The sequence below is a fragment of the Lynx rufus genome, unplaced genomic scaffold (genome assembly GCF_022079265.1).
Source record: "Lynx rufus isolate CCGP_SWC_20201006 ecotype Redwood Valley unplaced genomic scaffold, mLynRuf1.p SCAF_11, whole genome shotgun sequence".
Classification (NCBI taxonomy): Eukaryota; Metazoa; Chordata; class Mammalia; order Carnivora; family Felidae; genus Lynx; species Lynx rufus.
This window is the reverse complement of record NW_025814825.1, coordinates 50,746,741-50,773,729: the sequence shown is the minus strand read 5'-3', so window position 1 is coordinate 50,773,729 and position 26,989 is coordinate 50,746,741. Positions and strand designations below refer to the sequence as shown.

General features: G+C 43.1%; 1 protein-coding gene across 1 annotated transcript; it reads right to left on the bottom strand.

Annotated features, from left to right (window-relative positions):
* Positions 1–3,742: 3,742 nt before the first annotated feature.
* Positions 3,743–19,749, bottom strand: TECTB (tectorin beta). Its single transcript, XM_047072713.1, has 10 exons — positions 19,674–19,749; positions 18,772–18,962; positions 17,686–17,828; positions 17,508–17,580; positions 12,252–12,355; positions 12,048–12,131; positions 7,797–7,959; positions 6,218–6,290; positions 4,993–5,025; positions 3,743–3,846 (listed from the first exon to the last, which is right to left on the bottom strand). Exons 1-10 carry the CDS (start codon positions 19,747–19,749, stop codon positions 3,797–3,799), a joined length of 990 nt encoding a protein of 329 aa, XP_046928669.1. The 3' UTR covers positions 3,743–3,796.
* Between the last annotated feature and the right edge of the window lie 7,240 nt (positions 19,750–26,989).

Here is a 26,989-nt window from a genome sequence, read left to right as displayed (position 1 = left end):
AAGATGAACCCATCCATTCTGCAATACACGTTTTCCCCTTTACATAAAGAACAGGATTTCATCATGCCTGTCAAGTGGTTTCTTGTAGTAGACTTACTGAACCACTAATGAACTTATAGTCCTTTTTTTTTTTTTTTGATCCCTTGCAACTCCTCACATCCAGTTTTTCTTCCTTGTGGCTGTTCTTAAATATGGGAGAGTGCATCAGATGATATATTGTGTTTGAGACCTTTTCCTGGTGAATTTCTCATGACTGGACAAGTGAGAATCAATGAGACTGGGAATGTTTTCTTTTGTACGTGACCTGTAAGCTGCCTTTGTAGGGATATTTTTGACCTCTGTATAGGAAAATAAGCTACTTTTTGGTGAGTTTAGAGCCGTTAATAACACATTTTACAAAAAGTTTGGTGGAATTCTTGCCTTTTTTAGGAAGAGAGACACTAAATAGGGGCCAAGGGAAATGCTTTACAAACAGTCCCATCTTCATGGAACTACTCTGTGCTTCCATTGGCAGGACTTTGCTTCTGCCCAGAGAGAGGCGACTGAGCTCTAGGACTTTCACAGATTCCATTCTCTCTAACATGATCCCATTTTTTATTGTGGTGAGATCTGCTCCTCTCTCTAGGCCTTTCATCCAAGATTGAAAGTATTAGTCAAAAGAAGGCATTTATCTGAAAGTGACAGGGGAGCTTCCCTTGCTACCTCAGCATAGCGACAATGGACCAATATTTGTCTTCTCATCCTTCAGGACTTCTTCCCTTATTTGGGAGCAGGGCTTCTGGATTCCAAACGCTTTGTTCTACCATGGAAGGGAATAGAACAACCTCTGCTATGAGGTCTTTCAGAGAAATAGCCCATTCCCCATCCATCCATCCATCTATCCATCTATCCATCAATATGACATTTCATTTATTCAAAGAGCATTTTTATAGCACTTACTCTTTGCCAGGTACCATATGGTGGCTGGAGTGGGGTGAGGGGGTGGAGGGGAGATGAGGATATGACACTTTCCTTGATCTTTAGCTCTCAGTTTAGTTGAAGAGAGGTGACACAAGTTTTAGTACTGTTATATTAAGGACTAATACAGGTATATACCAAAGTATAGGGAACTAAGAAGTCCAATGTTGTTGCATTTAAAAAGCATTAGAAAATGATACACAGATGTAGGGGTAGGGTGGGACATAAGGATTGTCTAATATTATCCCAGCTTTGTATTTTTATGTAGTGTGTGTGTTTGTTCCCTTCCAGCTCTAGCCCACGTGCTGACCCAAGTAATGTTTATACAATAAAGACTTTGCTACTTCTGTCTTTTTCATGGAACATTATAAACATTTGGCATCTACGCTCATACACATAATACATATATCTACACATGTGCATCCACATACATTCACATGTGCACACACATGTACATGTATACACACATGAATGTCTGTCTAAATCTGTCTCTTTTGGTTGATCAATAGGTAAAGATTCATGTGTGTATATTCAGTATATATGTGTATATGTATATATGCATGTCTGTCTATTTTTTCTTTATATTACTCAAGCTTTGAGAGAGAAGGAGAGTCTTTAAGGATCATAAGCAGGAATTTGATAAGATTAATTTCCTAAAATCTACATCCAATGTTTTTTCTATGTCAACCAAGGATACCTAAGGGAAAATATACTCTTTATTTGTTCTATAAATATATCTTATGTTTGATACTCACAAGAATTTATAACAGATTGAGTGTTTTCTCTTAATTCCTTGATAGAGAAGTTAGAAGACACGAAGGACTTTAGTTAACCTGAGATTGAAACATTTTTGGTTGTTGGTGATTGACGTTAGGGCATTAGAGACGTGGAGAGCATACAGATGGCTTTGCCTCCTTGCATCAGAAACTGAATGCTGGAAGTTTTGGAAAGTAAATATAGGGTAGAATGATGGAAAGTCAGTGGTATGTATGTGAATCTAATAAGTTCTAGTTGTAGGAACCTCTGGGAGGGTCGAGGAGTTGGCTATCAATATGACATATTAACACTGTAAGCTGTAGCCATAGTTTAATTATTTTAAGGCATTTTATTTATTCCATAGCACCAGGTGGAGATACAAGATCATTAAACAATATGATAAAATAAAGCAAAACTAATACAGCATTGTTTTACTCTGACGGCCAAAGATATATGATAATGTCTCTATGCTATTTAAGAGTTTTTGAGTAGAACCAATAAAATATGTCTTTTGTCCTTGCTGACTATAAAAATTCTGAGTTTACAGGAAGAAGAGATCCCAAACTAGTTGGAACTCCAGCTTTGAGACCAGTTCAAGCTTCCTTGAGTCACTTGAATCTAGTCTGTTGCTAAATAAACACGTACTCCCTGTGATCAGAAATTTGGGAACTAGCTGAATTTCTCAGTTTCTTAACACAGTTGTAAAAGCCCCAACAAACTACAGATCTCAAAACTTCTCAAATACATTAAACATAGAGATACAAACTGATGTGTTTTCAAATTATAAGGCCACTAATTAAGTCTGTACAAGATGAAGGAAGAAAAAGTAGAGCTCTGGCTTTTTCTAGCACATTCTAGCTTCTAAGGATTTGCCAGTTCTCTATGAGGATTGGTTCATTTACTTTTCTTATCGTGTTGACCATGTGCATCATTAAAATCAACGTCTTCTGGATCACTGGGGTGGCAGTATTATCAGGGTGCAGCACCACGTGATTCCACGGGCCGTTTTTGCATGTGTGTTTCTGACTTTTGTGTGTGTGTGTGTGTGTGTGTGTGTGTTCCATTCTAATGATCAGAAGTTAATGAGACAAAGACAGATACCTGCTTCACTGTTAAAGTAAAGGCTAAATGAAGTCAGTCCATTTGGTACTGATGATTTCTTAAATCAAGTAGAAAACAAATAGTGAGAGCATCGAGCATCACAAGGTATACGGTAGGATTGGGAACTCCAGAGACCTTGTCACCGATGTCACTCCAGAGTCATGTTGCCAGCAGCAGGTTTCATTTAGGCAGTGCCACAGTAGGAGGTTAAATTTATGTTGATGTGAATTTTATTCTTTTTGTAGCTTTATTCCTTTTTCATCTGTAATTTTCTTTTGATTTTAGAAATCAATCAAATATAAAAATGAGTCAGTTAATACCTCTATAATGTTTATACATATTGAAGAAACACTATAATAAAAACAAATTAGGTTAGCACTGGGGGCCTCTCAGGAATTATTTTCTTTTATAATACTCAGGTTTAAGCAAAATTATTATATTCCACTCTGATTCCCACATATCATCATTTGAAAGATTGGAACCCCCTGCCTGGTGGCTCAGCCCTGGTTCTTAAATAAGCATTGCACAACATCAGGGACAAAGGCCCCCTCTTGGCAAAATTGGCTATTCCTGTGCATTCTGTACTTAGCACTGACTTGGTGGTTATGCCCTACATTCTCGTCAAAATGTTCAGCTGCACTTGGTTGGGTGTGCTAGTGTTTTAAAATTAGAATGGCTTTCAAAGGAGTCCACTGCAGCCCTGACTTGAGCCTGGGGAAAGGAGACTTCTCGGCCAGCTGCCGGAGAGAGACTGTAGGATCTCAGAGCCACAGGAAGTCACAAAGAGGAAGTAGGGCACCAAAGACAATCACCGAAAGGCGCAAAAATCATTGGAACACGTAATTGGCAAAGCGCTATTCTCCGCTCCTCAACGGTATGTTCTTCTGTTTGTTCTTGTTGGCAGCACAATAAATGGGAGTTTGTCATCGACACAGGAGATGATGTTGGGTGGAGGAGATGCCACTGCCTGCCTGGCGATCCCCTACAACACGGCACAAATCCCCAGCATCACGATGAGGTGATAGAGGACGTCTGGGAACCAGATAGGAAAGCAGACACAAACAGTTTACATGGAGCAAGGACAGTGGCAACAAAGAGTAAACTCAACAGAAGAGGCAACTCGGGGGCATTAAGTAGGTTTACATAGACCGCTGCACATTTTATACAAAATCAGTTTTGTTTATCTTTTGGGGTTTCCGGAGCTTGGTTTTGTCAGTGCAAGGAGCCCGGCAGATTGACCTGGGTAACGGACCTCTGACAGATGGGACTCTGAACATGGATAACACAGTGACAGCACATTTCACCATAGGGCTTTCACTGTAGAACTTCCTCAAAAATGAGGATCTGGAATTAGAGTCTCAAAAAGTTGGTTTACATGATTTCCGGTAATCGTGAGAGCAAAGTCTACATCTGTGAGTTTGTTAATAAATAGAACCGTCTTACCCCATCTCCTCACATAGTTGTTCTCCTTCTCATCATTCGGGTGAGATCTTGGATCTTAGCTGAAACGTTTCTTCTTCTGAGATGCTTCCCTGGCTGCTATCTAAATCACTCCTCTACCCCCACCCCGACGCTTCCCACTAGTGGGAAGGGCAGGGGCTTTGCCCATCTCTCTCTGCAGGAGCACCACTGCCTGGAGGAGTAATCACGGCCGATCTTTACTGGATGTTTGCCGTATGCTGGGCACTGTTTGGCGCCCGTAGCTGTAACATTTAATCCACACAGCAGCTATGTATGATAGGAGCAATTGTTAGCCCAACTTCAAAGAGGAAACTGGGGAGGGGAAGGGTGACTTCATTGCCCACGGTCATTCAGTTAATGAGGGGCAGAGTCATAGCAGGGACTCAGAAATATTTGTGCAAAAAACAGATCATTGAAAACCACCTTCTCTAAATGCAGGAACCCAAGCAAAGCCCCTGGTGATGTTGTGCTGAGAAGCGGGGTCCAATTCTGCCTCGTCCGATTTAGCCCCAGCCCCACCCTGCCTGCAGAGCTCTGGGGCCGGCTGGAGAGACATCTACCTCCATCCCCCTCTGTCCCATTCAGGTGTGTTTTAAACAGCAAGTTTCAAGTCCTGAAGGTTTTGTTGGGGCCAAAGGTGAGCCTCTTTTAAAACACACGTCTACGTTGTAAAGGCATTACCCCATGACGTTTCCCAGAAGTGCCTCTTTTCCTTACCTGAGAAGCTATAGAGACTGGGGAATCCCCTGCCTGTAATGAGTAAAGAGAGAGAATACTGAAGGTTTAAGGAAAGATCATGGAAGGAGCCTCAGAGCGATGCTTCTTAAGTACAAACCTGACCACATCTCCCCCTGATTAAACCAGCAGACTCCCATTGCCTTTAGGATCAAAGTTTATAGTGGGTTTCATAAAAGCTTCTTTGAAAGGAGAAGAAAATCATTTTCTCCTTGGCTTTCTCAGGCAGGAGTTGATGAACTTTCTGGAAGGGACCAGAGAGTAAATATTCCAGCTATGGGCCGTATGGACCCTATTGCAACCACCTGATGCTGCTGTTAGAGCATGAAAGCACCTGGAGACAATACCGATATGAACCCACGTGGCTGTGTTCCCATAAAACTTGATAGAAAACTGAAATTTGATTTTTTGTCATGTATATGTGACACAAAACGTCATTCTTTTGATTTGTTTCCAACCCTATAAGAAGGATATGGCTCGTAGGCCCTAAAACATCAGGCAGCAGCCTGGATTGGGTCCCCGGCCGTAGTTTAGCAACTGTCCTCCAAGGTATGCAGCTACTAGAGGCCCCAGCCTTCCCACAGGCCCTGCTCACCATTCACGTCATACCATTCTTCAGGTTGTCCTGAAGGATTACTGACGGAGGTCTTCCCCCAGCCCTGGATGGGGGTGAATCCCCTTGCTGTGAACTCCCATGGCACCCTGCCTCATCCAGCCCCATTGACAGTCATCTGCCTTTCCCTTGGCATTTAGCAACTCTCTCCTTGCTAGATATAAGTCCTTGAAGACAAGGGCCATGTGGGTCTCCTTTAATTCTGAAACCCCGGTGCCCAGCCCTGCCCAGGGTCAGCACTGACTGCTCTATGAAGTTTTGTCGACTTGAGCTAGATGTCCCCGGTACATTTCATCGTGTATTATCATTGTCAACCACATGCTCTGCCCGGAAGCTCAGAATTTCCTGATTCCTTGCGGGCATTGGAATTTAGGCTGCAGATAGAGCGTTTCTGGGTCGTTCACAAGCCTCAACTTCTTGGTTTGGCATGAGCTACAGCTTCCCGGCCCCCCAGCTGGGAAGCCTTGAGTTGCAGGTGCAGGTAGTGTCTACAGGCACAACTGGTTTGGCAATTCAGTGAAAATGCTCAAACCGGCTGTGCCTGTGGACGCAGCCCAGAGTGAACTCAACCATTCGGAAAACAGAGAAGCTTACTACGGAGGGAGAGCTCCACTACGAGGACGCCCCCTGTCTGGTCCCGAAGGAGTCGCTTCCGTTTGTCACAAGTCTGGAGACCCAGGAGCAGCAGAGGGGAGGGGTGTGGAGAAGGGGGCCCGAGAAACGAACACAGGAGAGAAAAGAGAGAAAGACAAGAGATTAAAAACAGAAGTCACAAACCTGATAGTCAAAATTCCCCAGCCAACAGGTGTTAGTTACCTTATTTGTCCGCTAATGTATTTACTTACAACCCAGAGCCATAGAGTCCCTTCTCTAACTTGAGAAGAGGGCAAAGCTTTTCTTTATTAACTCTTCAGGCTGGAAGAAATCCCTCTGGGAGAGGTTGTTGGGTGTGGGAGGGATTGGCAGTTTGTTTTGGTAAGCAAGGCTTTTACCCGCGGTTACTGTCATTGGACACTTGCAAATGTGTTCTGATTCATTTTCTTCTCTTTTTAAAATATAGTAGCAATAATTACCCTTTCCTTAACTGTAAAGCATCTCTCTGCTCCCTCCCTTTTATTTGTATTCCTACCTGACCATTTTCCAGCCAAGCAAATCAGTAGAAATAGAGATTACAATCTTATTTTGGTTGGTTACTACAGGCTACATGAGCAGGTGTCCTCTTTAGAAACTCTGTGTTCCTCCTGACTGGGGTCTCTTATCCAAATAGACCAGAGCAGGCAACATTCTGTGATTTAGCACTTTTAGGTCTAAGACAGTGCTTCTCAAACCTGAGCATGCCTCAGAATGGTCTGTTAAAGCACAGGTTTCTAGGCCCACCCAGTGTTTCTGAATCAGGCGGTCTGAGGGACGTGAGGATTTGCCTCCCTAACAAGCTCCCAGGTGACGCCGAGGCTGCCTCCGACCACACTGTGGACCAACTGATCTAAGGACCAGGTTCACACCTGGCGGCAGCGGTAGAGTGTCTCCCAGCTGAACTTGCTATGCGTGTTGATGGATTCTGCAGCAGCTCCTTGGTGGGTGATGCAGAGGGGAAAGCTGACCCCCGGCATGGGCTGCACTGAACGTGGCTGTGAAGCAGGGGCGCCACCACCAGGCCCTTCCTCTCCCAAGGTCAGTTCAGCTGTGATGCGTGTCGGGAATTTCCGCGGTATCTCTCTAGTTCAAGTCCCAGAGATGGACCGTTAGGCTGGCCAGGCAAGAGCTAAAAATACCCACCTTTTGACTTCCATCCAGTGCCTACTGCTACCGCCTAGGTTTTGAATTTTCCTTGTGCTTTTAACCGTCTCAAGGTATTTCCATGTCTGTCGTTGTACTCATTTTCCCTAACACAGCTCTCTGAAGAGGGAAGGGCCACCATGACTTATCACCACTGTCTTTAAAGATGAGAAAACCAGGCTCCAGAGATTGACATGTGCTAGACCATGTAGCTTGTTGGTGGCAAGGCAGACAGAGCCGGAACGTCTGCCCCCATACCCAGTGCCCTTTCTTCCAGAATGCCCTCAGCACATGCGTACATTGGTCTGGTTACGATTCCCAGCTAAAAATACAACTTCTCAAATTCCGCCCCACCCCCACCTCTGGTCACATCTCTTTCTGGAGAGAGGTGGCTCACCACTGGGCAGGAGAGCTTCTCACTGTCACAGATGAATGTCTCACAGTGTAACCAAACCTTGGAGAGTTTGGGGATGTTCTGGAACCGGAAAGCGTTGAATTGGAAGGTGGCTCTGTGATCTTTCCCATTCTCATGCACAAGGACTGTTTCATCTGTGGGGCAGCTGGAGCAGATGGGACAGGGGGAGAGAAAAAATTACCTCATGAACTCCAGCAAAGTCTTCTGAGGTAAATTCACAGACAACAGCAACACTCCCTTGAGCTTCTATACAGTACGTTATCCTCACAAAGCTCTTTGACTGGCAGCACTTTCCTTACCCTCATAATATGAGGTCAAGTTGAGGAGCTATGGGATGGGTGTGCTGGTCCTCATTCCATAGGGGTGGAGAGGAGTGAGAAGCTGCATACCTGGTAAGTCACCATACCTCTGTCCCCAAGAAGGGAAATCCTTGAGAGATGAAGTTGACTGAAGGACTGGGACATGTACAGACTCCCAGTATATGTACAAGATAAAGACACTGGTGCTGAGAAAAGTATTCCCAAAGTACTACCGTAGCCACCTAAGCCAAGTCATACCCAACATACTTCTCTGTGTACATTGTGAGGTTTTGCCACTGGGAATTTGAATTTATGTTATATTATTTAAATTCTGCATTATATCGTTACCTTTGTAAGAATTTGGTCATGTTTCTGATATTGGCATAGGAAAAAAATGACTGGAAGGATACCATCTAAATATTAACACTGGCTATAATGGAGTGGTAGATTTATGGACAGGTTTTGCTTTCTTCTTATATCTTTATATATTTTCCAAATTCTCTGCATGAAAATGTAATATTTGGGAAATTCGAAAGTCCCAAAGATAATCATTGCAATAGAAGAAAGAATAATGACACAGATGGGCATTTTTCAAATTGCCCAAAAGTCAATGACTCTCACTTGGGGGCCATTTTGCGCTCTGAAGACATTTAACATTGTGGTTGTCATGATAGGGAGACGGTGGTACACAGGTAGTAAGTAGAGGCCAGGGACGCTGCACATCACTGTACAATGCACAGGACAGCACCCCGCCCAACAAAGAATGATCCAGCCCAAAATGTCAATGGTATTGAGACTGTACTTGGTTTAAGCAAAATGCTTTTTCACTTACCGAACACATGCTGCTTCCCCATTTAAGTGCCGGATGTTCAACAATGTGTTGGGAACAGACACAGTCATTCTTGGGAATGTACAGTGAGGCCCGCATGAGCTTTGGGAATTGTTGTCTTTAGGTGACAAGGAACACCAGAGTCTGTCCTCTGTGGAAAATGGTCTATGGGCCCAAAAGCTTAAGACCAGTGGATAAACACCACAGTGGACCCCAAAGTTAATGCCTCTCCCAGAACATCTCTCTGACTCCATTGTCAATCCAACTCAGTGTACATATACCAGAGACCCACCCAGCTACCTCAGAGCCTTCGAGATATGCCCTCCTCCATCCATTCCATCCAAACCAGACATCAGGGGGCAAATTAGAGGTAGGACTGAAGGAATGTCAACTCCGTGAGTTAGTGATTGAGATGAGAAGTGACAGTGTGCCTCATATCTGCACCAGGGGTCAGAAGCCGGGCCGTGTTTGTGGTGACCTCTGAGTCATGACAGAGCTGGAGGCATTTTCCGAGTTGTGAAACAAGACCTTGAAGGATCATTTGTTCAATAAACCTGAGATCCTTGTACGAACTCAAGACGTGAGTCCTTAAAATAGCTCTTTGCAGCTGGAGTGACACCATGCCAGTGGAAAACAATGTAAGCAGAGCTTTGTTGGGGGTGGGGAGGAGGCAAGTCCTGGGCAGGCTTAGATGTCTTGGCTCTGCCGCCTCTTGGCATTGGCTGTGGCACCTGCCCCTCTGTGACAGACATCTTGGGAAGACAGGACACCCAAGGGAAGCTGTGACGACATCACCACAGGAGCCCCCTTCCCCACATAGGATCAAAATTCCCAATAATATATCTCTTCTAATCTCTCCGGGCACTCTTGAAAACTGGGTTTTCCTCAAAAAGGGCCTAGTGGAAACCTAAAGCATCTGGGAGATTATGGGAGTGGACTTTCTCATTCCTCCCCTTGGCACTGTTTTTTTGTGCCAGTATCTCCAACCTCAAGGGGCCATTTCAGCCAAGCAGAATATGGAACTAGATTAGGGCTTCTTCAGTTGGACTCTGCTTACATGCAGGTTCCCAGGGTTTGCCCAGGAACCCTCTGACAGGGTAGGTTAACTATGTGCCTGCATGTGTAACAGGCACCCAGGGTGTATAATTCCCGTGCACACACAGTCTGAGCACTGCCGGTATAGACTTCCACAAGGGCACAAGCCTTCCTTTTTTCCTGCTATTTTACCCATCGTTAGCTGGGAGTCACAGTACCAGAATGATCTGCAGGGAGATGTTTCCATGGTACGCCAGAAACCTTTACCCCCGTGTGGCCATTTCCTGAGAGAGGTTTCAGTGCCTGATCATAATTTCAGGTCCCTGTAGGCCAAGAATTTATTTCACAATCTCCCTGAAATCATTTGATTACACCATTGTCCACAGAACCTAAATGAATCATCCAGTGACAGGTGTGACATCCAAATTAAGCTACCATCTCTGCAGAAAGATTTCTGGGTTGCGTAGATGTGATTCTGCTGGCCTGTCCTACCTACACTGCTCAGGAAATAATGCTGCGTGAGTTTGAAACCCAGATCATCCGTTCCCTTAGTGACTCTGGACTTAGGCAAGTTTCTGAAGCCTTCTCTATCGCTGATACTTCTCATCTGTAATATAGTGCTTATTATACTACCTACTATATACTACCTACTATATTATACTCCCCCTACTATATGGGGGGGCGCTGATGAGATTAATTATATACTTTTAGAGAGAGGGAGAAAGAGAATTTCAAGCAGGCTCCACGCCCAATGCAGAGCCCGACACAGGGCTGGATCTCAGAACTGTGATACCATGACCTGAGCTGAGATCAAGAGTCGCTTCACTGACTGAGCCACCCGGGCGCCACTGATGAAATTTAACTAAATTAATATTTATAGAGCACCTATCTAGAACATGTTTGGTCTGTTGTAAGTGCTGTATAATTTTTAGGTAAGTAAAAATAAATAAAGGCCCAAGGTAAGGTGGCTCCACCCTTGTTGTCTAATTATTTTTGTCCGGGGCCCCAATATTGACTTAGCTCAGATGGGTTCCAGCAACAACATGGACGTGCCTGCCTGCTTGGGTTTGGGGAATGGTCTCTTCTGTATTTACTGTTCTTTGTGTGGCTGTTGCCCACATCTCTAGTCTAGCTCAATCTGTCCTCTGTTTTTCAAAGCTACAATTTTAAGTGTTTCTAGACAATTACCATCTCAAGCTCAACATGACATCCCTGAAGTCAAGGAGAATCGAACACCCGTAGCCAGAAATCTTCTTCCCTAGCAACCAACAGCAAACATTCCTCACATTCACAACCCAGAGGTTTGATGTCCCATATTTCTCAGGCTTTTTGCCCCGTCCTTCTCTTCACCCCATATCCAATTGGTTGCTAAATTTTGATCACTTCTCCCTCCTTTGGATGACCTTTCTATTCACTTGGCTATGCCTCAGTTTGGGCCACGGCCTCTAATATGGTCTTTCTACCTCCCATGTCCTGCTTCTAAACCATCCTGTGGATGACTTCCAGAATCATCTTTCTATTGTACAATTCCCATACTTTTGTCCTCTACTCAAAAATGTTAAGAACTCTTCATTATCTACTGAATTAATAATAAAAATCGACAATATTATTTAAATTGATTGGATACTGACTAGGTATTACATGCTAAATTTTTTACATGGATTATCTAATTGAGTCCTCACCAGGGTTCTGGTGTCAGACTAATTGGATTTGAACCCACTTCGCAATAAACACACACACACACACACACACTATGTTATATAACTTATATTACTTAACACCTCCTGTGACTCAGTTTTCTCACCAGAACAATGGGAATGGTAGGTAATAACCACTACCTCTTGCAAGGCAAATGAGTTAATACATAATAAAGCTCTCAGAACAGTACCTGGTACCCAGAAAGCACTATATAAAAGTTTGCTAGCATCAATACTCAGTGCGGAAACACAAGGTGTCACTAATGTGACCCTAAGAAGCTCTCCCTTTTCCTCCCCAGCTATTCCAAGCCAAAGTAGCCTTGGGTCTACCTGGTGCCCTTCTCGGCACTGTGCTCAAGGGAGTGGTACTCACCCCTTATTGATCAGCTGCCATTGCAAAGGATACATGAAATCAGCCGATGGTGTGGCCCAGCAGCTATTCAAAACCACTTTAAACCTGGAAATGAAAAAAAAGGCATCCCTCTGAACCAGAGAGTTGTATGCCTAGAAACATCTTGGCTGATCTTTTTTCTTTTCTTTGTATTTAAAAATATAAACATGGAGGAAATATACTTACCTAATGCTCAACCCCTTGGCTTCTACTCCCGCAAACAGATCTGAACCGATTTCAGATGTCTCCAGGACAAAAGGGGCTTCCTTCTTAGTGGAGAACTTGGCATTCTTTAGAAGGAAATTGACACGGGGCATTACAACCTCTCAGACTGAGCAATTGAGCATGACAGGAACAGATGAATTGGGGCGGAGTGGGGGTGGGAGTTCCCCAAAAGGCACAGGCACATGAGACCACAGGGAGACCCTCCAGGACTAGAGAAGGTGTACCTCCTAGGATGCTGGTACCATCTTAGAAAGGATGAGGCTATCACATCTCTGGATTTGCTGGTCACAATGACACAACACATACTGTATGTCTCATCTATGCCGATGAGGAACAAGATTTGGCTGATGGAAAAAAGGTAGAATCCAAGAATGCTGAAGCACTGAGCTTTACTTAATCACCCACGCGAATAGGGATGAAACACATGCAACCCCACTTTGCTCTCGCTCACCTTGACTATCTACCCGAGCAGATTCTAGCGTGGGTCAGAAAGCATATGATCTGATTCCAGTACAGTTAACAACAGTGGCGATAACAACAACCTACTGATTACCTACTAAGTGTCAGGCGCTGCTCTCCATATTGGGATAGTCTTTCATAGAGATGTATCTGAGAACAAAGCAAAGATCTCTGTCTCTAACCACCTGACTTTCTAGCAAGGGATGCAGACAATAGACAGCAGGTAAGTAAATTACATAATATGCTAGAATAGAATATAATACCTTATATAGAAAAACTATATGTGTGTGTGTGTGGTTATCACTTCCTCAGGCAGTTCTGGGTGAGTTAAGAAAAATAGTAGGGTGTCCAAATGACTTACCCAAAGGAGACTGACTTCTCCATTCATTGCCCTGGTTTCATTCAACTTTAGTAGCAACCTTTAACTACTCTCTGAGTTTAGCCTCCAGAGACAAAAGCCTTCTGACAGAAGCACAAGGATCCTGGGATAATTCTAGTGCCCACTACCAACTTACAGGCAAATCAGGCTTTTGGGCCTCAGTTTCCCCATCTGCAAAATGGGAACGTCCTGTGCCTTCATCAGCCTTGCAGAAATATTTTTATGATGGTGATTTTATGTAATAGAAGTATAAAGCCTAAGCCAGGATACTAGTTAAAAGATTGACTTTCATGGACTTGGAGGTAAATAGTGGCAGCAAGGATATAGTTAAAATGGACTCTAACCCCCTAAGGGTCAAATTCAGGGCATTTGCTGAGAGGTCTTAGATTCATCTTCCAGGGGTCCTTCATTTTTAACTGATTTCAGGTCCAGCTAGGGCTCCCTGACTCAGTCACCTAGAAATCAGTTCTTTTCTTTCAGTCAACCCCCTGCACCACTTAGATGGTTGCAATAATTAAACAATAACATTCTTAATCATAAGTGATTTACCAGCATAATATGTAGGTAAAGTGGCAGATTGACAATGGCCGTTCCCATTTATTGTTAGTTTCTGGGGTCTGTCATGTTTCAAGAGACTGCTTACAAATGTTGGACCTAACCTGGGGACCACAGTGAAGTCCCCAATGTAGCCACTGGTGCTTCTTCCACCCCATCTCCCAGCGATCATCCCACAGGGTATCAGGGTATTGGAATATGCCTCTACTTGCAGAGGAGCTAGTGTGTTTCTGTTACAAAGTGGAGAAAAGAATCTGCACCATTAATTCCATTTCTGAAACAAAGCACTTTCAATGGTCAGTTTCTCCACTTCTGCAAGAAGTGAGGCAATTATCACTGTGGTCTCCTCCTACTTTCTTTAGAACATGAGTTAGGGACCTATTTCCAGATAGCTTCATCCTATAATACTCAGACTGTATGTTCTGGCATTCCTGGAAGCACAGAAACACCACATAAATTACCCATTCGCTGAACAGGTTGGAAGAACACCTTGAAAAATCATGCCCTCCAGTCCTTTCACTTGGCAGAAAGATTGAGTCACAACTGGCTATTGACACGGTTAGGATGGGTACATCTGGCTTAATGGCAGTTCTCGTGGGCAAGAGCTGAGAGTTGCTGTTGCTTACAAGCTCAGTGTGAGATAGAAATGAAAGAAAACTGTGCAAAGCTAATATCCCAGAACATGTTCCTAGAATCTTTCAGAACTGAGAAGGTCACCTCTGACCCGCTGTGCCCTGCATAGGTCGGAAAAGGTCTAGAATATAAGATTTCAATTCCGGGCTCCACTTTTTAATAAGGGCACTGGCCAAGTGGATCGTTCTTAGAGAAGAAGGAGGAAGAGGATGGTAGAGCACCAATGGTGGAGAGATATTGGGGTAGGCGAGCCTAAGAGAGTTGAAGGGCCGTCGGCAACATCACGACTGAGAATTATTTCAGAAGACAGAACCACAAGCAATGGACTATAGTTCAGGATGTCATATCTAAAATGCTGATCTAAAATGGGAAGGGTCAACTTGCCCCTGTCCCTGAAAGAGGTGGGGAGCCCACCCCTTAGCAATCTTGCAGAAGGGCTTTGGACTTTGGGTGCAAAGTCAAGGTTGATCATCTCTTAAGATTGTTCTGACTTTGGAAGTCTATGAATTTGACCTCTATGGCTTGCACTTGTTCCATCCCATGCCTTTTTACTGGTCTCTGTCTAACTAGGAAGAAAGGTCAATACTATTTCGATCAAATAAGTCAACCTAGCCCCATACTGACATTGACGGCATAAAGGCAGCAACACTCTAATGGTGACTGCCGGTGCTAGGAGCTCTCAGAGTTTCCACTTTAAATGGGGTCCCAGGCCCCAATCATGAAAGTAGCCCCAATTGGCTACTTTCACAGGCACCTACCTTGTGTCAGGTACTATGGCAAGTGCTTCATAAGAATAATTTTATTTAATCCTCATAATAGACATATGGGGTAAGTGCTATTATTAGTTTTATTTAGCAAAGGCATAGATGAAGGCCTAAAGAGGTTCACTAACTTACCCAAGGTCACACAACTAATAAATGGTAGAACTAGACTTTAAACCAGTGGGTCAATGACAGACTATTTTCTTAAGCACAGTGGTAGTCTACTTCTGCAAGCTGACTACCTTCCTTTATTTTGAATTGGGGGCCAAAATAACTTCTCACTGAGAACACCAACTATGGCCTGTTGGCAGGAGTGAGTGGGAGGGGGTAGAGAGAGAAGAGAGGAAGCATGTTGAGTAGAACTGGTGGTTTTGGAGCCCAGCATTTAGAGCCCTTGGAATCCTAAGCAATTGGCGGTGCATTGATCCTTTGTGCAATCTAGGGCACAGCTCAGTCTCTGGTAATTTGATGGAAATGTATGCAGGGAGCAGCTGTTGCTTCAGAAACACACAAGAATGCTCTCAAAGCGGAAGAAGGAGGAGAAGAAAAATACCAGCCGCATGGGTCAGGCATAGGAAACCCAGACTATGGTAGGAATACTAATCAGTACAAAAGTTTCTGTTGCAACATCTGACTCCCTCTTTGCTGAAGTCCGTTTGTCCTATAAAGGTCTTAATGGGCCCCAGGAGATGCCTTAGCTTCACTTTTAGAACAGCTCAAGGAAATGTCCTGTTATGTCTGTCTATCCAGCCCAGAGTATGGTCTGGGTGATGAAGAGGATATGACATTTAATTTTTTTTTCTTAAAAAAGAATAGGTTCCTTCCAGTTCTAAAATTGGATTTTTATGTCTGAAACAGCCTAACATGGTTGATGGTGAGAGATGATTTTTGATAATCCTGGTGCCTTTCTATTGCTAATTTCATAAAATCTTTATAGGATCATATCTATAATTTTATCTGGTTAAAGTAATAATCATGCACATCAGGACAGGGACTCAGTAGGAAAGACAGACTGTCACCATGATACCCCCTGAGACTGTTGTTGATGAGTAAGCCTGTTTTTCTCTCTGGACAACCTTCATCAGTTACTCAATGTTGTTGCTACCTTTTCATGCCCCTGCCAGTCCACACTGCATTAAGTCTCCTGATTATAGGTACAGGGGCTAATGGGATTTCTTTTTTCGGGACTTAACCACTAGTGGTTTGTGGTCAGGGGCAGATCTAGGTTCTTTGGGACCTCAAAGCTTATATAATTTAGAGAGTCCTTTCTAATAAAAGGAATCAAAATTTTGCATATGAAATGAGGCCCGGGGCCTTAAAGGAAGCCAGTGCAAGAGAGAGGTCATGAAACTTAAGTTCCATCCCCTTCATAGGAAGTAAGCCTCAGAAAGCAGTGCTAAGAGAGATCCATATGCTAGACTGGGCACTGCTCTGAAGTACCTGCGGGATTGTGGGCACATCATTTCTTCCTTCTGGGCTTCAGATCTCTATCTGTAAAATGGGCCAAGTGACTCTAGGATCCCTCCTAGAGGATCTCTCACCTTCTGAGTTCAGCTGGATTGGTGGCTTCCAGGCAGGCGGTAAAACAAGTTCAAAGAGTTCAAGGTCAGTGGAGTTCCAGGTAATAGAGTCATTTCCTTTGTGAAATGAATAGATTGGGCGTGATGGCTTCTAAAGATATCTCTCAGTTCTAATGTTGTATGTAAAAGTTTCTATTTCTGCCTGCATCTTCCTCCAGCCAGCTGGAGTGTCACTATAAGTATGCTTCCTCATTGGAAGCTACAGGTTTAAAAAACAAAACACCCCTTCTAAACAGGAGGGCAGCTGGGCTAATGGCCACTGCATATTTAGTTTTATCTTGAGAGACCAAATTATGCCTTGAACTTCAATGTCAACATAGGCAGTGTGCCCAAATTAGACCAAGAGGAAGCCCACTATCCGAAGGGCTTTGGATACCAAAGAACTAGGCAGCAGAGGGCAACCCCATCCTCTCTCCTTAGCCCTGTCCCGGGTAGGAAGGTCACTACTCTGTGCCAAATGCTTTAACAAGAGCTGGATACTAATATAAATCTCTGGAGTGGATTGCGGTGGAAACTAATCTTGCCTAAGGGTTAGATGTTGGCTGACTTACTGCCTATTGACCTTTGGCCACTCATGGGATTTCTCTTGCCTCAGTTTTCTCAAAATCTGGGAAGGGTAACTTTATAGCTCTATGGCACCTCTCTCAGCTCCTCTATCCAGGCTATGAATCTACCTTTCTGTGGCATCTAGTCTTTGAAGAGATTTAGAACTAGACCAAAGCTTATCTCTTCATTTCAATTCAAGAATGGGGTTCTGCATAGAGCTTAAGGAAAAGCAAACTTGGAGGAATTATCCTGTCATCTCCTGGAAAGGCCACAGGGCACTAATGAGAACCTGGAGACCACTTACAGTGTAGAAGTTGAGAGACAATTGGCTTTCAAATGTGCCCATGCTCCCGTTCTTCACGTGAACAGTGGCCACTCTGAAAAGGGGAGAGAATTTTGCATAAGGACTGAAACATGCCTGATTGACAGGGACTGCAGAACACACACAAGGCAGCCAGCCCTCCACTCTCAGAGTGACTTACCTCTGGTCAAAGGCAGCCTGGTTCACCAAGTAGGTGGAGTGGTAGGTGCAGGAGAAGGAGTAGTTCACGGGCTGGTTCTTTACGATTACTGTGCTGTCATTGGAAACGATGTGGCTGTAGAAGTGATAGATGGGGGGCTTGTACTGGAGAAAGGAAGAAGGCAGTTAGGGTGGCCCTGGACCCCATGATGAGAATGAGGGTTCTGGAAAAAGTGATAGAAGATGGTCAGACCAATAGGAAGACATCAGTGTCTGCCAGTCATTGACGTCCGTGCCTACTCTTTTGGATGTGGGTTGACTGATAATGTTTGTAAAGAGTTCTTGAATACGTTCAGCTAAAATTGTTTAAAATAATCTGGGTTGAATGTTGTACACTTACAAGAAACCCATATAGCCATTGGGCTTCTGACCAAGAAGAACTGGCCAAAGAATCTCTGTTTCCCAGCATCACGTTTTTATCCATTTCCCCCATCCAAGTAATCTTGCATGAATGCCTTCACTCATCTCCCACTTCTAGAACGTTATTATCTCGTGCGTTGCTTTTTCCTTCTGCCAATAATAAGTACTATTTCTGCGACTTTTTCCTCTGACTTGTTGAACTCCAAGATCACAGAATATTGAAGCTGGGATAGATCTCGAACATCCATGTGAGAGGTGACCTGCCTAAGACCACACAGATGATTTCTAGCTCATTCTTTCAGGATACTCAAAGACATGATGTTTCTGTTAATCATGCCCATGACTCTCTGAATTCCTGAATCCTTGCGGGGCCTTTAGGAAGAGGAAGTGGCCCTGGGTGCTCTTTGCTCTCATTTGCTGAGACCTTATTTATGTACAATCTTGTGCAGTCAAGGCAGTAGGAATGCTAGGGGTCAGCAGTGGCGCAGTCTCCCTTCGTGACTACACCCCAACTGGTTCTGTGGCCCTCAACTAGTGACGTTGGAAATGTACTCACAGGGTGGACGTAGGAAATGTACTCACAGAAGGTTGCCTACATTGCTCAGACAACAAATTAGGAGAATAAACTTTATCTTATTTTGGGGGCCTAGTTTTCTTAGCAACAGTTCATTGTGTGGCCTGGACTTACCTCGGACTGGGTCCCACAATAGGACTTGTTTTTAGGCGACAAATCTGGGATCACAAATTGATAGTAACCTCCTTCATGGACCCCATTGTAACACAGCCCGCCAAGTGCCAGCTGATGCACTTCCCAGCCGTAAGGACACTCAGGGATTTTGGTGATGATGGTTTTGGGATAACAAAACACGAGAATGACATCTAGAAAGAGGATACACATGATTTGAAATCAGATACGGTGATCATATCAATCTACATAAAGAACAGCAGGTTCTAGCCACACCTGAACATGCAAAAGAGTTGGTTAGAAACATTTTCCTCATTATCCTTCATGAGCTGTGATGAACGCTTTCCCAAAACCTCGGGACTCAAAATTAGTCCCCTTTTAAGCTTTGATCTATTTTAAAGAATATATCTGTGAAACCAGACTGAATGGATTAGAAATATATATAAATTTAGAAATATATACAAATTTCCATGGCCATGAAAGTGAGCATGTAACTTAAAATTTTTTAAAATGTCCATTTCATGCATAACATCATGAAACACTATTTTATAGCACAGAAGTTCGATAGTCAAATAGAAAGCAGAAAAACAGTGGTGATTTTATATCTATCCATCTATCTACCTATCTATCTATCTATCTATCTATCTACCTATCTACTCATCCATCCATCTATCCATTCATCCATCTATCCATCCATCTAGGATTCTCTAATTTTAAAAAAGTCTATGTTTATCCAATACATTTTCACTTCCTATGGGAAAAATCTCATTGGCACTGGAGTGCTTAACAGCTTCTACTTGACCATGATATTGAATTTTGATAACAAGATAAACACAGAGCTCTGAACTTTGCAAAGAAAAGCTTCAGGAAACTTTCCAGAAAGATGGACGGGCACCGGGGCATACCTGCTTTATTCGGAGTGCAAGATCTTGCAGAGGCTTCTGCAAAGACAGCCAACAGGACAAAGGCCCTCATCACCATTGCTTCTCAGAACACACTCTCTGCCAGGCGGCCAAACCAAGCTGGCCAAATGTTCACAGTCCTGCCAGAGCCCGAGCCTCGATCACTCTAGGTCAGAAACATGAGCGAGAAGTTAAAATCAAGGGTGAAAATCAAGCAGCACGCACCGTTGGGGGAAATTTCCAAGAGAGATCAATAATTCTGTCCCTCTTTCTTAATGGTTCCTTGTCTGTGCTGAGAGGCAGAAAGTGGGGCTCATACCACCGGGGACGTCAATGACACATGCGGTTGCTTATGTTTCTGACTGTTTCATTCTCTCTGGACTGTAGAGGCTGTCTCCCAGATGCTCCCCAAATCTCCGGCTTCAGTCCTAGCTCGACTTTATATCAGCTGAGGGTGTAAAAGAAACCGGCTCCAGATAAATCACAATGAACACGCATTATCCACTGTGGAGGGAAATAAAAGGGAACCTTGCACAATAATCCGATAGGAAGCTCAGTTACAGCTGCTTGAATCTAATTTATTTTACTTCACAGAGTTGTGAAAACTTTTTTTTTTAAACTGCTTCAACCAGGATTGGAATAAAAAGTTGAATTTTTCCCCCTCATACAAAAAATAACTGTGATTGGAGGCAAATTGATTTCTGTACAGTTCCAGGTGACAATTTTCTTTCTTTACATCTTGCTTTCTTACATTCTTGTCTTTATGTGTAGGCTGTCTCAACTTTAAAGAGGACCCAAGTTCAGCTGTGTTAGACCCGCTACTCAAACAAAAATACGTTGTTTGTGTTAACGCAAACATGTGAAGGGTTTTTTTCCCCCCTCTGATATTTTTTTAATATTTACTTATTTATTTTGAGAGAGTGGCAGAGAGAGGAGAGAGAGAGGCTCCATGATGTCAGTGCAGAGCCCGATGCGGGGCTCAATCTCACGAACTGTGAGATCATGACCTGAGCTGAAATCGAGTCGGACGCTCAACTGAGACACCCAGGCGTCCCTCCCCTCTAATATTTTTTAATAAACGCTGAACCAGAATATCATTCTGGCATTTCTCTAGAACTTCATCCTGAAATATAACTTTTTATTTTACATCTGCAGGCTTTTAAAGTTCTGTTAGTCTCCCAGAGCAATATTAGAAAGGCAATCTTATGGCTCAATCCTTTATCACCAAGCAAGATCCCACTGAAAACAACAGATAAAATGCTGCTCCTGGGAAGTTGCTGAATATGTTACCTGAGATTTTTGGGCACCCAGAAATTTAAGAATGAAAAATCAGGGTTTGTTTTAATCTATGTTTTTAGAAGAAACAGCCTCTTTTTATCAATCAAGTGAGGGTATATTGTGTGGAAACCCCTACATAAAGCCCTTCAAGAGACGGATGTAAAAAGTGCAGAAAAATGCCCTGCTTGGCAGGGCTTTATAATGTAGCTGAGAATCTAAGTCACCAAAACACACTGACTCAGAATTAGAATGCTGGGCTAACTTGTTATTTGCTACTTACCACATTTCCTTAGTTTTAAGATACACATCCCTTCCTCCAAGTGTATGTAATTGAATGTTGCAGAAACACTGGGATGTGTTTTACAAGCAATACGTATACATAACATGGTAAAGTTTCCTCACTTCTTAAAAACCTGTTGTTAAGTTGTGTTATGTCTTACAACAACAATGTCTAAGAACCAAGGAAGTAGCCATGTGGCAAGTCATTAAAAATGTCTGTGACTCAGTTTCCCTCTCTCTAAATGGAAGCCATAGGTCTGGGCTTACGTCACAGGGAGGAAGAGGAATGAAATGAAGGTTTTTTTAAGCTGTAAAGTGGTGGATAAATGGTAGATTACATGAAAAGACAACGAACAATTTCGTGCGAATGTCTATGTCCCAGAGTTGTTTTGTTTTCTCCTCAAAGTACCACAATGTGTTGTATCCTAGATTCATTTAACAGGAGACATATCTACATTGTATAGCCGACATGCATGTATTTTATGGATAAAGACCGAGTGGGCTGAAGAGGGAAGGGGGGATGGAACATAATTTTTTAATCTATACACTTGGATCAAGTTTCATGTGGCCCGGAGAGACCAGCATGTTTATAACGATCTCCACAGTTCATTACAGGCGTTACTTCCTGAGCACAAAAAAGGGCACGTGACTTTGACAAATATGTGTGAATTCTCTGAGTTTCTCTTTTGTAGGGTTTAGCACTAACTCTGTGCTTCTTCCTCCGTCCTTTTCCTTAAACATTTGAGCCCCAACAGTATACCATGCCCTGGGAAGACACAGGCAAGTCAACTGGGTGGGAGGTGAGGGATGCGCAGAGTGATGGGATATGGGATGTAAGATGGAGAGGAGGGAAAAGGGGGAAAATCAAGATGCTTGGCAGAGGAATTACCAAGTAAGCCAAGTCACAGAGGCCCAAAGCAGCCTAGCCCATGGAGCATGGCCCCTCTGATTCAACATAATGATTGCTCATCACTGATAACTCAGTATTGCTCTTCCAGGTATGCTGGGATATTTGTTTCTATTTCAAAAAGGTTCTTCTCACACATCTTCAAATACATCCTTCCTTTCAGCCAACTTTGGCCCAGGTAGGTCAACAGGATCATCTTGTCTCTGACCTGGAAGGGCAGCGTTCACTCAAGGAAAGTGTTGCAGCGGAAATCAGAACCTTTCTTGTCTCCCAGTGGGAATGTCTGATAAATGCCTATAAGATGCTGTGAGGCAGAATAGGATAGGTTGGGCAGACAGACTCTGCTGTTGGCCTGAGATCAGAAGTCCATCGATACCATTTACTAGCTGTGGGTTCTTGGGGAAGTTACTTAGCTTCCACGAACCTTAATCTCCTCCTGTCCTAAAAGGATATGAATAATATCTATGACATAGTTTTAGAGTATTAAATGAGGTATAAATCATTTTACAGAGACCTGGTTTATTTTCCTCTATAAGGGGCAGGGCATCAGGGAGAACTTGTTTTATGCTTTGTTCTGCTTGGGAAATCCAAAGAGGGAAGCCCATTAGGAGTGGGTCATCACTGGGTAGTATATACATTATGGTCATCAATGCTGAATGGTGTCATATGTAACTAAGCACAGGTTGTGATTGAGAGATTATGATTCGTCACATTTCCAGTTGTATGATTTTACACAAGTAACTTGACCTTTCTAAGCCCTCAGTTTCCAAATCTGTAAAATCAGGCTTCCTGTCTCCTATGGCCGTTGCAAGGACCTAATGAAATGATACATGTAAATTGCTTAGCACAAGTCTTGGCACACAGTAAATGGTCAGTAAAGGTTTACTGACATTGAGTTTGTTCATCTGAGATTGGTATCCTCAGGCTAGGAAGACCTATCACTAGTGTTCCCGTATGAACTCTGGGCATTTTCTAATGGGAATATTTCTCTCTTTAGAAGCCCACCTTATCAAAGAGCAAGTGCTTTTGATTTCTAGAAAAGCCTGATAATGATAAGATCTTGCCTACAATTTCTTAGAGGTGGGGGCCCAGCTAACAATCAGGTATATGATACTCCTTTCAAGGGCAAATTGAATGAAGTTGGGGAAGCGGAGTCAACTTTTGTGGCAGGCAGCTCACTAGATGTTGAATTTGCATAAGAAACAGAACAGGACAAAATGTACTTGGGCTGAACAGTATTTGATGCTTGCTCTGATAAAAGGTAGGAGGCTCCTATTTTTTCCTGGTAATTACCCACTGTCTCACTCCTCCACCCCATCCCTTCTCTGCTTTCCAACACACCTCTCCCTTCCAGAGATGATGATGGAGTCAGAGGGAGGCCACTGGGGGATGGACCCCGGGGCAATGTCTCCCACAGAGACTTAAATTGCTATTTCTCCATAAAACACAGAAATGAAACTGATGGGAAGATTTGAACAATCCCAGGATCCTGAAAGAATCCAGTAAAGGGGATTTTATGGCAGACTCATCTGAAAGGTGAGCTCATCTTTCCTGTGCTTTTCTTTTGCGAATTGCCAGGCAGTAGGAGTTGTCTGTTCTATTTGAAGGTCTTGCATGATCTGTGAAAGCTGACCCAGACACCAAAGGGTTGCCATTTGCAAAGTTCCAATCAACATTTTCATTCATAGCTCAGAAATCATATAGGTGATGAATCATGATGAAAAACAAACCAGGAAGCACTTACTATAGTAACAGATGGTACTTTAGAAATAAAGCTAATAAACATGCATTAAAGTTTAAAAGGCTTCTTTATTAACTTATTTTTTAAAGCACACTGTTTTGAGTTCATTAAGTGTTGGCTTTGTTAAATGGACTCCATTGTTTCCTTTAAGCCCTGAATCAAGCCTTCTTCTACTTAGTGGGAGACTCTTTTGCCAATTTGCAAATGAGTGGGCGTTCCCATACAGGCTTCAATGGCTTACTCCTTGGGAATTAATAGTTCTCCAGAGAAAGTGGTGTTCCCCTCAGAGAAAATACACTTCATAAAGGAGAACTGAGAAGTGAGAAAAGAGCCTGTGCTGATAGGGCATCAGAAATTCAGAGCAAGAAGCTCTACCTCCCCCATCCCTCCCCAGATCCAGCAGCCACCATTTTCTGGGAACCAGACTGACCCAGGCAGATAAACTGGTCTTTCCAGGAGAACCTCCAGTCTTAACTGGCTAATCTCTAAGCAGGGGATAAAACCTTACCATTTTCTCAGGAGAGTAGAACCCATCAGCCCCTCCCTTGCCTGTCGCCCCACCACCCTCCTCACCTCTAATTGTAAGACTAGAGAATGAAAAATAGCTCCTTTTCAGTTCAAGATTAGGGATCTTATTGCTGGTCTAAAACATTCAAGGTGAATAATTTGTTAAAACTTCCTAAGGTATCATCCTTTTATTCTCTCATTCATTCATTCGTTCATTCACCAGACACATAATGAGTGTCTCTTATGTACCAGGTAGTAATCAAATAACGTATATGAATATGTAGACAGATGGTCCTCGACTTAATGATGATTCGACCTAAGATTTTTTGACTTTACAATGGTGTGAAAGTGATGTGTTCAGGAGACACCATACTTCAAATTTGAATTTGGATCTTTTCCTGGTCTAGCGATAGATGGTACAACACTCCTCGTAAAGCTGGGTAGCCCCATCCTAAGTTGAGGAAGATCTGTGGATCCTCTACTTGGGGTAAATATAAGGATACTGAGGAAGGACACATATGGGTTATAAAGATAAAGAATAACAGGAAAGAGAAGAAGCATCTAATTTAGACAACCTGGTCAAGGAAATCTCTTTGAAGAGATTTAAGATGGAGCCTGAAGGATGAGAATGAGCTGGGGATTTGTTCATGTGTATACACACGTGTATGTGGGAGTATGTATGTAGAGGAAGAGTATTCTAGGCAAAGGGTATGGCATTTAAGGAGGCTCTGATTTAGAAAATATTTGCCGAAGTTGTTCTTTGGAAGAAGACAAAGAACTTTCAAACTGCCCTCAAACACAGGAGAGTATTATTCTGTATTTCTTTGTGAAGTCAGTTGGGGACATTTTGGCCAGTTAGCCAAAAGAGCCCTAGTTAGACTCCTTCTGAAGTCCTACAGATGTTCATCTCTGATGTGCCGTGACGAATTCTCTCACTAGTTCTCATTACTGCAGCCCCTTCAGGCAGGCACCCTTGTGTAAGTGTGTTTCTGAGGAGAAGGCCATTTCCATATTGCACCAAAGGGTTTCTGTGTAACTGCAGGGCACATACCTGCCAGGGGTTTCCCTTTGCTCTGAGAACCAAATTGCATCCTGGGGTTGGGGAAGGAGTGTTTTCCAAATCTTGCAGCTCTGTTAGCATTCTCCCTGCAAAATGTATGTTCCACAGAGTGCTGAATCATCTCCTGTGCCAAATTCTGAGTAGTTCTATTCTTCTGCTTTTCTGACCCTGCACATGGGGGTCTCGTTTGTTTAATAAACTGGCAGAGTGACCTGTGACACTTTTAAGTCTGCTTTGCATCTTAACGCAAACATTGTGCTTTTCTGAACCTGGAGAATTACAATGCCTGTGTTAAACATTTTGGAAAAGTTGAAAATTTGGGAAGGTGGAACTGATTTTAAAGGCTAAAGGGCGATAGTTTTGATTAAAGCAAATTGTAAAGCATGGCAGAACTGTCATCATAGCATCTATAATTCGTTGTTTGATTGAAGGAATTTAGAGGAGTAATTTTTTGTTGCATACTTTCTTTACAAGGTAATGGTTAAAGTACAAAGTCCTTTCATTGGATCCATCAGGGTTTGTTTTGTTTGTTTGTTTGTTTGTTTGTTTGTTTCTGTAATGAAGATTTTTTTGCCTGTATGGCCAGAGGGAAATCGTCATTAACATGGATTAATTGATCAGTAGCTGCAAGGAGCAAAGCAAAATGCTGGAGCAGTATGTGTGCATAATTATCTCTCATTTACCAGCCATTCTTTTAGAGCCATAAGCCCAGGGCTGTGATGGATCCATGGGAAAGGGTACCAGCAATTCTGAAGCTGGAGGTCCTTCCTTTCTTGAGCCGGGGCTTCTGGGGGATGGAAAGTAGGTGTTAGGTGATTTCAGAAGGTTGCAGATGGGTGAAGGTCAGGGTGGAAACTAGGACCAGACCACATTGGACATCATTGACAGAAGACATGAGCAGTAAAGAAATATTGGTACAACCTGAAGGGCCATGGGAACGGATACTGGATGATGGGAGATTTCTTGTTGATGTTTTTAAATGTAAGTGAATGAGTGGAATCTCCATGATACAGACAATCCAGTATTCATTCTTCAAAGACAAGCTCAAAGCAACCTGTTATGTGAAGATATCTCAGATTCCCCCTATCTCTGAGGACTTTGAACTTTTTGAACTTCTGTTGTCTGCCTCATGTATATGGCATCTAGTATGTGCTGCTATGTGCATGCTTTGTCTTCGTAAATTGAGAACTTGTAGGTCTCTGTATTGCCTATAATACTGAGATGTCATAATGATTGTTTACTGAAGGATGATATTGTCAAGTCCTGTACAAGAATAAAATAGAAATAGAAGATCATTTCTCACTCGTGTGAAGTTTCAAATGGGTTTGCTCAGTTGAAAGACGGTCTTCCTGTGGTTACCCATGGAAATGAGCTTCTCGATTCTCACTGCTTGCTCTGCTCTCCTCCAAATCCTCAGAGATCTCTGTATTGAGCAAGCAAATAGAGAAGAGTATGGAGGGCCTCCAATGGGGAATGGGAAAAAGCCAAGCCTGGAAGAGGCACACATCATTTCTACTCATAATCCATTGGCTAAAACTCAATCATGT

What these genes read in the sequence shown, in the direction of transcription:
- TECTB (XM_047072713.1), bottom strand. Translation starts at nt 19,749, where the DNA reads ATGGTGATGAGGGCCTTTGTCCTGTTGGCTGTCTTTGCAGAAGCCTCT. An exon ending in CAGGCTGCCTTTGACCAGAG is followed by an intron (nt 17,581 to 17,685) that starts GTAAGTCACTCT and finishes TCCCCTTTTCAG; the next exon opens with AGTGGCCACTGTTCACGTGA. An exon ending in AGAAGCTCTCCTGCCCAGTG is followed by an intron (nt 6,291 to 7,796) that starts GTGAGCCACCTC and finishes CTGGGTCTCCAG; the next exon opens with ACTTGTGACAAACGGAAGCG.